This window comes from Euphorbia lathyris, chromosome 3, assembly GCF_963576675.1.
Source record: "Euphorbia lathyris chromosome 3, ddEupLath1.1, whole genome shotgun sequence".
In the NCBI taxonomy this organism is placed as follows: Eukaryota; Viridiplantae; Streptophyta; class Magnoliopsida; order Malpighiales; family Euphorbiaceae; genus Euphorbia; species Euphorbia lathyris.
In genome coordinates this window covers 10332982-10344023 of record NC_088912.1, presented here as the reverse complement: position 1 = coordinate 10344023, position 11042 = coordinate 10332982, and the positions used below count along the sequence as shown (strand labels likewise).

Here is an 11042-nt window from a genome sequence, read left to right as displayed (position 1 = left end):
GATGGCCTGTCTAGGTGGAAAATATTTCATTAGAAAAGCATTGGCCATTTCTTCCCAAGTGGTAATCGTTCCTGGCTATAGGTTCTTTAACCAGTTCTTTGCTTTGTCCTTGAGAGAAAAAGGAAACAGCTTTAGCCTGATCACATCATCAAAAACTCCTCGGTTTGATTTGAAAGTGTTGCACAGTGTGATGAACTCCTGGATATACCCGTTTGGATCTTCCGACTGGTATCCATTGAATTGCACCGCGGCCTGCAACATTTGTATCATAGATGCTTTCACTTCAAACATATTGTTTCCTTCGTTTGGCAACACAATGCACGACGAGTGTCCTTCCGTGGTTGGCCTAGAATAGTCTCTGATCCTCATAACCGGAGGATTGTTGTTCTCTCCTTCCTCTTCTTGATTAGGTTGAACTGGTTGTTCTGGTGGCACTCTTCCAGGCATCTTTCTTTCTCTTTGTCGCTCTCTTTGTCTTGCTCGTCGAGCTCCCGCTCAGTTTCGTCTACACGTTCTCTCTAATTCGAGATCGATAGGAAAAACTGGTGGTCCAGCTCTGCGCATAAACAAACGGAGAACTCCTTCTGGCTGCACTATTTAGCAAACAGATTAAAAACACCTTGTTTCACAGGAATTTTTCAGATAAATTTTTGTTGCTCTCAATCCCCGGCAACGGCGCCAAAAACTTGTTGTCTTCTGAACAGACTCTAGCAAGTGCACTAGATATAAGTAATAAAGTGATAAGTCGAGTATCGTCTCCACAGGGATTGATGACCAAATTTTACTAGAAAAACCTTGTAGAACAGGGCGTTCGTGGTGTGTGTGAATTCTTTATATTGAAAGATATTGTGAATAAGTAACGAAGTCACTGATTTAGCTTATAAAAACGATTACTTGATAATGATAAAATGGTAGAGCAGGCTAGGCACAGTGGAACAGGTTACCTTAAGTCCCTAAACACCCTATTTATTCATGAATGACGCAAAGTGAAGTCAAGGTCTCTACTTTAATGCTCACTTAAGTCAACTCTCGTGTGTTCTTAAGATTCTAAGACTTACTACAACCATAAGCGTCCCTAAGGTTGGTTCTTTCTTGCATTACGGTCGAAACAACATTTCAATAAAGAAAACCCTTGATACAACCTCCTAACATTCCTACATCGGGGTTGGATGTTTGATAAAAAGTTGGTGAAGATGAAAGCAGTTCCCTATCATTCATCTAACACAAGCATACATGCATAAGCAGTGAGTAAAAAGCTTCATCAAACACTTTATAAATTAACACCATTCATTCATAAATAGAAATTAGAGAACTTACATAACCGGCCCTAACTGGCCGAACCTATTCAAAATGACTACTCACTCATACTGCCGAGTGAACAGTCTGCTTCTATTCTACAGAGCTCCATCAATGGAGTCATCTTCCTCGAGAGCTCTTCGCTCTACCAAAGTGTTTCTTTTTAAGTTCAACAAAAGTTGATAATCCTCTTTCCTTTCCCCACTACGTCTATTTAAGGGAAAAAGAAAAGGTCAACACGGTACATAAAGTATCCGAGAAAAATATTACAAAAACCAACCAAATTGTTCACAAATCCTAGAATGCTAGAAATGGTTAAAATCCTTTTGAACCTTGAACACTCAAGGGTCGAACTTTCATGTCATCATGTTACTTTTAAACTGCTCTTATCCACCTTTCCTGCCTGTCGCTCCTGCCGTACCTGCTTTCTGTCATGTCGCTATCTGTCATCAGAAATTGCAGCGTTAGACCGCTGGATCAAAGAAGGCTCAACTCCTCATGGTATGCGCGAAACAGACTGCTTCTAGTCTGTTCGACTTAATCTCTTCTTATCTGCACAAAAACACTTATAAGACCTTCTTTCTTGTATTTTAACCCTAAAAACACCCTTAATTCATTATAAATAACATGTTAAATTGTAGTCAAAATCATGCCTAACACCTACTTATTGCCAAAAACATTCTACAAAAAATAACAAAAATTTCAGCAATATATTATAGAATACAAGGCTAATAAAAATTTCATCAACATATATTAAGGAATACAAAGCTAATAAAAATTACCTGCAAAACATTTTTCTTTTTGATAGAAAGAAGCTTATCCCATACTTCTTGATTATGACTTCTCTCCGGCAGTAATGATGCCTGTGAGTTGCTCATTAATGTCACATTTGCTTTTAAATAGCAATTGAAGAGTGTGCACAACTTGTTTTTCAAACGTATTGTCTCATAAGCCCCATCATTATCGTACACTTCTTTGTAACACCACTCAACAAAAGTGAACTTGTAACATGGATCTAGGATAACACAATTGCTAATATGCCACAAAAAGCTTTCCAATACTTGTTGAACTTTTCAAACATTCGATTAGTCATTTCTTTTTTATATCTATCACCACTCTTCAATTCTTGCATCAAAGTCACATAAATGGTAAAGACTCCAAAAAATACGAGTCTGCAGTTGCATATGTGGTCTGTGAAAATACAAGAGTAAGATCATAGAAATGTGACAAAAATTCACTTATTTTCTCCAACTTATCCCAATCATCCATATCCGGATAGCTCTTATTGCTCGCATCACTAACAGTCAGAAGCATAAATGCACGATGAAAATAAGGGGCATTATCAAGCATAATAAAAGTCGAGTTCCATTTGTTCTAGGATACAAACTTAATGTAAATGAAGTGTTCTTTATACCATTTGTTTTAATGAGATATGGTTTTATAACTGTATAAAGGCAATCCCTTTTTAAGAACTAAATAAAGTCTAATAAAAGGAAATCCATAAGTTTGTTTAAAGTGATTATAAAGTGTTCATACAAGCATGATCTTTATGATAAACTAATAAACTTAAAACCACCCCAAGTCAAGTAATATGTTTAGGATTGACATATCACTGCTGAGACTTGCATGTAACAATGTCTTCTGTCGAGACAGAAAGCTGATCTCACAAGGTTCATATATACAGATATCTGGACAGTTACATGGATCCAATGAAAAGAAGTTCATTAGGATTGGGGACCCAACTTGAGATAACAGGATGGGTAGATTCATCCTTGTCACCTGTTCATCGCATTGGTATTAATAGGTATAAGTAATCCTCAGACTTAAAGGAATGTTAATTGGTGATTCTGGATTACGGAATGTGATGTTTTGATCCTGTTGTAACACGATCCATAATAGAGATGACTCTGGGGTGTGAACGGCAGACGTTGGGTATCACAGAAAGTAATTGCATGATAATTATACATTGGATTGAGCATTTGTCACTCCCGATAAATGGGAGATACGTCCATGGATCGCTTGTGGAAGACTCGACTCTAAATCCTTGCAAGGTGATAGCTTAAGACTTGAAATACAGATTTCACTTAACCTATCTAATTGGAGTTGACTCGGCTTGTACAAGTAAAACGAACGTCTCGCTATATGTGACTTGACATTATCCATAGTCATAAGATTTAGTTCAAGGATGTAGTTGATAAAGGATCGAATTATACTGTAACTAATACGGAAAGGTCAACGACAAAATCAACCTGTCTTCTTATAGCTCTGGGGGAATGTTTCGGATTTGCTAATCACATTTCACGTACTCATTCCGTTATGCAAAGATTAAATATAATTCTGTGAAAATTAATTTAATAGTTGCATACGACTAGAAGCAATAAGAACTTAATGGGTCACACATAAGACTTGGAGCCCAAAAGAGAAATAGATGTTAATTAATTAATGGAAGCCCAACTGAGTCCACTAAGGCCCAGTATATAGGGGGGCGATTTTCATGTATGAAAATACATGAATAATTTAATTTGATTTTAACAATTCTAATTAGATTATGATTGTGAATTAAATTAATTAAAGGATAAATAAGTTAGGATTTTTAATTAGATTAAATTGCTCCTATTAATATCCTATAATGTTACTATTATTATCGTTATATTTAAGATACAATTATAGATAATAAATAAGAATTATATTCCGAATTAAATTATTATTCAGTAACCTAATTCTATCTAACTAGGGTTTAGATACAAGAGAATATAAATACCCCCTATATTTGTGATTTTCGAAACACACTAGAGCAACCAAGAGAGAGAATTTCGACCCCCTAGACGAGGATGAAATAATCCACCGCTTCCTACCGATTCAATTGATTTAATCTCTTTCTCTTTATCCTTGATCTTGTGTTGATTTATTAGAGACAATCTATACTTGATTGTTTTCACGGTTGATCACTAACTTGATTTTGGTTGTGTTTGTTTTGTGCTCGTGAACTCGGAGTAAGAGTTGAGGGCACTTCGCTTGCAACGGTAGATAGTTCGTCAAAAGGTATTTCCTTCTATCCCTCTTTATATGAAATAACGATTAACGGATCTTGGGTTAATGGAAAAAAGGTTAAAATTTTTTATATTTCCGCTGCCATACGTTAGCCTTATTTTCCATCAAAATTTACATTGAAATCGTGCTAATTATATTCATTTAGAGTACTTTTACGTCTTCATATACTTCTTTAATGCAAGGTACTTAATTATTTGGTTAAATCCAAATAGGAGCTAAAACGAAGCAAAAACGAGGGAAAAACCTAAGTTACGTGCCAAAAGTACGTGTTAATCAGAAGACCGATTCAAGGAGACGAGAAGCAGCCGAGAGACGGGGGAAAACATCCCTGTCGCGACTGAGATTCTCAAAATCTCAGTTGCGACACGCTAATCTCAGACACCGAAATTTGACTTTTGTCAGCCTTCTCCCATGCCCCGTGTCACGACTAAGATTCTCAAAATCTCAGTTGAGACAGCGAAGAATTCTGCACAGCTTTCACATGTCAAAAATCCAAAAAACGCGTCTGTTCGTTTGGATAAAAGCGACCCTTCACCAGCGGACACGACCCTTCAAACACAACCATTCACCAATTATAAATAAGTGGTTCATTTCAAAATTCAAGGGAGTTGTTTGTTATGGAAAGAGAGTAGATATTATGTTGAAGAAACTCTGACTCAGAAAAGAGTCAGATTAGTTTTCAATTCTGTAAAAGCAAACTTGCTGTATACAAGTTGTTCTTAGATTAGTTATAAACACAGTAGTGATTAGTTTAGTTTTAAAGATTGTTCAAAGACAAGTTCTCATTCTGGTAGTGGACCTAGCGGTCTCTATTCCGAAGATTCAGCGAGAAGAACTAATGGCTGAAGCGCAAAAGGGTCTGACAAACCTATGGAGTTTGAGGGAAAGATTGACAACCCGGATCTCAAAGTTTTCGTCAAAATGCTATCTATGTTTCTTCCTCTCTGTTAACTTATGAAGATTCACAATTCATTAATAAACATTTATCTTATTCAATATATTCTTTCTGTTGTTATTTTGATGTTATTCTGACAAAATGATTTTCAAAGTAATAAACTGGTGTTTTCATTAAAACGTTTTACACAATTATATTTACAAAGAAACTTTGTTGAACACTTGAAAGAATTAGTTTTTATGGATGATATGATCGTTAGCGCGGCTTATCGGATATAAAATACTAATTTGATTAAGGTAGAAATCTGCTCCGATCTAGAGAGATTTCTACGGTTCAAAGCCCATTAATTGCGTAAATTCTTGAATTGTTACATGTTTATAATCTTACCAAAGTTATAGTTGCTTTCTTTGCTTAATGCGAATAAGTTTTATACATTTTTTATTCTAAACACGAAAGTTTCTGTCTTGTAATCAAATCTCAAGACAGAATTGTTCTTTAAAGTTCAACATATAATTCTCATCTAATCCTAACCAATACAAACCAATACAATTAATTAAACGATTTTCTTAAGTTAAACCTGAAGTCGAGAATAAAAATGAATTAAAATAAGTTTTAGTTAAAAAACGTTCCCTGTGAGTTTGATATCTTTTATTACTACAAACGTATACCGTGCACTTGCAGAAATCGCTCAACATCTATTTAGTAATAACATTCCAATTATTATACAATTAATTCGATCTCAAGTGTATTTCTATATAGAGGTTTTACTGTGTATATAACAGAGCATATTTAGACATGTATTTACTATTATCATATTCAAAATGAATTGTCACACATCAAAATCAAAATATTTTGAGTTTTTTTTCTTTATTTTGATTTTTGTAGTTAATAAAAAGTCCAAATTGGCGTAGTTTAAATTTGACGTAGCTTAAACGGCTTCCAGAAGATATTCAATGGCTTCCCGAAAACTCGTTTTTATATTTTTATTTTAACGCGTTTAATTAGAGAGAGAAGGGCGGTTCTGTTTTGTTTGGTAGAAAAGAAAAGAAAAAGATTTTTTTTTTCTTAAAAGCTAAAGAAGAAGAAGGTGGGTGGAATCTTCTTTCCTCTCAACAAAGAACTCTCTTCCTCCACCTTCTTCTTTTCTCTGTGCTTTTCTTCCCTCCATTTTCTTCCTTCCATCCTAAACCTTCATCTGATTCTCTCCCTCTCTCTATTAATCTTTTCATTTTCAATTTTCATCAAGAAATTTGTAGATCTACTTTTAATCGGACGAATCTCGCGTCAGGTGAGTATGATTCTTGATTTCAATTTGATTTGATGAAATTGTTGTTTTCTGATGCTGATTTGGTTGTTTGTTTTGTAGATTTGAAGGAAATTGAATAGAGAAAGAGAAAGAGAGAGATATGGCGGAGGAGCACAGATGCCAAGCACAACAGCGTCTCTGCGCGAACAACTGCGGGTTTTTCGGTTGTCCGGCGACTCAAGATCTTTGTTCTAAATGTTACCGCGATCTGCAGCTCAAGGAACAACAATCATCCAACGCGAAGCTCGCTTTTAATCAAACCCTAACTGCAGCCGCGGCGGCGGCGGCGGCATCATCGTCGTCTCCGTTGACTTCCTCATCTTCGGTTTCTGTATCTTCTTCTCCTGCGGTCGTCGATCTGCCGGAGGTGAGTAGCTATAATCCACCTGCTGCTGCTGCAGCGGTTGTTGAGGAGAGGAGTAAGAAGGATGATGAGGAGGGGAAACCGGCGGCGGTGCGGCCGAATCGGTGCTTGTCATGCCGGAAGCGCGTGGGATTGACGGGATTTAAGTGTCGATGCGGGATGGTTTTCTGTGGGACTCACCGGTACCCGGAGCAGCACGGTTGTTCGTTTGACTTCAAGGCGATGGGGAAGGAGCAGATTGCGAAAGCAAATCCAGTCGTGAAGGCAGATAAATTGGAAAAAATATGAAATTAAAAAGAAAATAGAGTCCCAAGCGATGTCGTTTTTAATGTTTCTTTCTTTGTTTGATTTGGAAGAAGAATTAGGAAATGAAGAACAAGGAATGAAGATCTTTCATGTCAGGTTTTCCGGCCCGGAAATTTTGCCGGAGGACGGTAATATGGTTGCCGGCCCGGCGGGATTGTTAATGGGTGGGTGGTTGGTTGGTTGGTTGGTTGGTTATTATTATGTGGTGTATGTAAATTTGAATGATAAATTTTAATTGGGTCTTTTCTTTTTTTATTATTCTTTTATTTATTTGATTGATTGATTTATTTAAATAGTTAGTTTGGTGGGTATGGAATGGTTAGGTTAATTAAATATGCTAATAGAATTACTTCTTATAAACCTATCATTGATGATAATAACAAGTGGGGGATTAGGGAGAGTTATTGATTAGAAGTTTTCAACTAAAAAAGTATTCCAATTTTTAATTTTTGGAATAGGTTTAATGCATTATTTGGCTTTTTATTATTATTATTATTATTATTTTATGATAGAAGCTGGACGATATAGTAGTAATGATCCTGAAATCTCAATTAGGTTGATACTCCAAGAGCACGGATTGAAAATCCGATATTATTAAAAATAAAATAAAATAATGTAACACAGGGGGAACGTAAAAATAAAGTAACAAAAAAAAAGTAAAAAAAAAATACAAAAAAACAAATAAATCAGCGAAATCGAAAGTGACCAACATTATAAATATCATCAAAAAGCAGTGAGTGGTAGAAGTGTGGAGCCGATTGTCACCATGTAATGCCAGAGGAGAAGGAGACGCTGAAGCATGTTAAAACATCAGCAATCCGATTACCTTCTCTGTATATGTGGGTAATCATGACGGACATCTGCGAGTACTGTTGTAGACATTTCAACCAGTCTTGATGGACGGACCAAGGAACGTTGGTAGAATGTGACTTTATTGACCACTAACAAGGAGTCCAATTCAATCCAAAGCTTGTGCCAGTTCTTCTCCTAAGCTAGGTCAACTGCAAAAATTACCGCATTCAGCTCAGCAATATAAGCATAAGAGGAAACAATTGGGAATGCAAAACACTCTTTGGAAAACCCTCTAGACGATCGGAATACTCCACCGGCGCCAGCAGCCCCCGGGGAGCCCAGCGCAGATCCATCAACATTAATCTTCAGCCAATAAGGCGGTGGGGAAATCCATTTTATCGAGATGATGTTAGGTGCTCGAGGGGGTTTGATCGGGACCTGAAGACGAGCCAGGATCACCGCGCCACGTTGGGAGAGACAGCAGCCCGAACTACTAGACCGCACCTCACGAATTAGCAGTCGAATGGAACGAATTGCAGCTGAAGTAGACGGCAATAAATCATTGAACAAAGCTTCATTTCTGATCTTCCAAATGAGCCAGACACATGTGACGACCGCTGAGCTCCAATGAGCAGTAACCTGCGTCCCAAATGACATGCCACGAAGATTATTAAAAAAGAAGACAAAAGAAGGAAAGACGACAATTGAACGATTGAAAATCCTCCCAATTTCACGCTGAAGTGCCCCTACAAAATTGCAATGAACAAAGAGATGGTCAATATTTTATTTGAATTGCATAAAAATTTTAGTTAGCTATTTGAATTTACATAAAATATAATTAATTAATCTAATTTTAAAGTGTTTCGATAATCGTTGGCCACCTGAACTTGCATCAAATAATTATAATTAATTAAGTTTTAATACTTGTATAAAATAATTATAATTAATTAAGGTTTAATACACCATTTGCTTTTTGTATTTGTCCAAAAAGCTTGATTGGTCTCATAAACTTTCAAAGTGTCTTAATAGCCATATGAGCTTCCATAAAATGTTCAGTTAGCCTCCTGAATTTGTATAAAATGTAATCAACTGATTACTCGGTTGCAAAAAAAGTAAGTTAAATGCGAAAAATATATTGCATGCGCCTTAAAAAAAAGTAAAACAATCAAAATCAGGAGTATGTGGTTGTAATATTAGAGAATACAAAGTTTTATAGTTGAGCAAACAATAACTTTATTTTTAATCTATTTTTTAATTATGTAATAACATTCTAAGACGCGTGGAATACATCTTCCGTATTTAACTTACTTTTTTTTTTTTTGCAATCGAGTAATCAATTGATTACATTTTACGCAAGTTTAGGGGGCTAACTGAATATTTTATGCTAGTTCAGGGGGCTATCGAGACACTTTGAAAGTTCAGGGGGCCAATCAAGTATTTTAGACAAGTTCAAGGGGCAAATGATGTATTAAGCCATTAATTAATCATTTGATTGTAAAAGAGGTAAATTACACGTGGAAGGTGTGTTATATGCGTCGTAGAATCTTATGGAAGTTCTTACTTGTTTAACTATAAAAATTGTTTTTTTTAATATTAGAATAGTGTATCCCGATTTTAGCCGTTTTACTTTATTTAAGATGCGTGTAATACATCTTCCGCAATTAACTTGCTTTTAGCAATTGAACGATTAATTGGTTATATTTTATGTAAGTTTAGGAGATTAACTGGACATTTTATGTAAGTTGAGGGGGCTATAAGGATACTTTAAAAGTTTAGAGGGGCAATCAAACTTTTTGAACAAGTTCAGGGCAAATGATGTATTAGGCCTTAAATTTATCCTATATCTTTTAGTTTTCAACCCAAATTAAAAAATACAATTAATATAAAGTCAAATTAATAAATTTATATGGATTAATTTTGAAAAATTCTCTCATCTAATGTTTTGGGAATAAGTTTTAGAATGTTCAAGAAACAAATATATACATTAAAAATTAAGATAAAAATTCAATGCTTAGACTGAAAAACCAAATTAGAAGTTCTTAGAAAATAAAATGACTTGTATTTTGAAAAAAACAATTTACTTTCTAAAACGATTTATATAATAGGACGAAAGGAGTATTATGTATAAATTTGATACATAATATTTTTAAGCAAGATTAACTTGATTTATTAGAGTAACGTTTTTAAATAAAATCACTTTGAGCTAATAATAAATTCAAACGAGTTGATTTGATTATTTTTTTTGGTAGAAACAGAAAAAGAAAAAACAACAACAAAAACGAAACCTAATCTGGGATCAACTTAGAAAAGCTAACCCCAATCCTATCTTCTAAAAGAAGAGAAGAGAGAAAAATAGGAGGATCAGAATGGGTAGTGACGCCCAACATCCCCTCATGACCAGCCGCCGCCAAGCGATCAGCAACTCGGTTCTGCTCTCTGAAAATGTGGCTGAACTTTATGAACTCAAAGGAGGAACAGAGCCTTTTAATAGCTTTGATAAGGTTACGGCTATTAAGACAAATAGGATGATTATCAGAAATCATTTTAATGGCCTCCAGGTTATCAGACTCAACAAATAACATCTTCAAACCCAGACTCTTGGCAAGCTTTATACTAGAGAGAATACCCCAAAGCTCTGCAGAAAAGGAAGAGCCCATCCCCAGATTCTGGGTGAACCCAGACAGCCAGGCTCCCTCAGCATCTCTAAGAACACCTCCGGCAGCAATCTTCCCATCGTTGAGGCATGAGCCATCCGTGTTCAATTTCACCACCCATTCTCTCGGCCTGCTCCAACCAAGGAGGTGGACATCTCTCTTCTGGGTAGACCTAACAAGGGAATCCCCTCTCAATAATGTTAGAGAGTTTGATCGAGAAGAACTCAACTAAGTTAGGAATGTAAACAGCTTTATCACCAAAAATCTCCTCGTTCATCCACTTCCAAATTTGGTGACAGATGATAGCAAAGAAAATATCACCATGCTCCAGGTTAGCCAGTAACTTCCCACTGACACCATCAGAGAACCAGTCACGCT

The 11042-nt window shown here is 35.9% G+C and overlaps 1 protein-coding gene across 1 annotated transcript; it reads left to right on the top strand.

The window, feature by feature from the left end:
* The first annotated feature begins 6256 nt into the window (after window positions 1-6256).
* LOC136223141 (zinc finger A20 and AN1 domain-containing stress-associated protein 3) lies at window positions 6257-7476 on the top strand. The gene is made up of 2 exons (XM_066010992.1): window positions 6257-6530; window positions 6609-7476. The coding sequence occupies exon 2, from the start codon at window positions 6649-6651 to the stop codon at window positions 7198-7200; it is 552 nt and encodes a 183-aa protein (XP_065867064.1). The 5' UTR covers window positions 6257-6530; window positions 6609-6648; the 3' UTR covers window positions 7201-7476.
* The last annotated feature ends 3566 nt before the right edge of the window (window positions 7477-11042 follow it).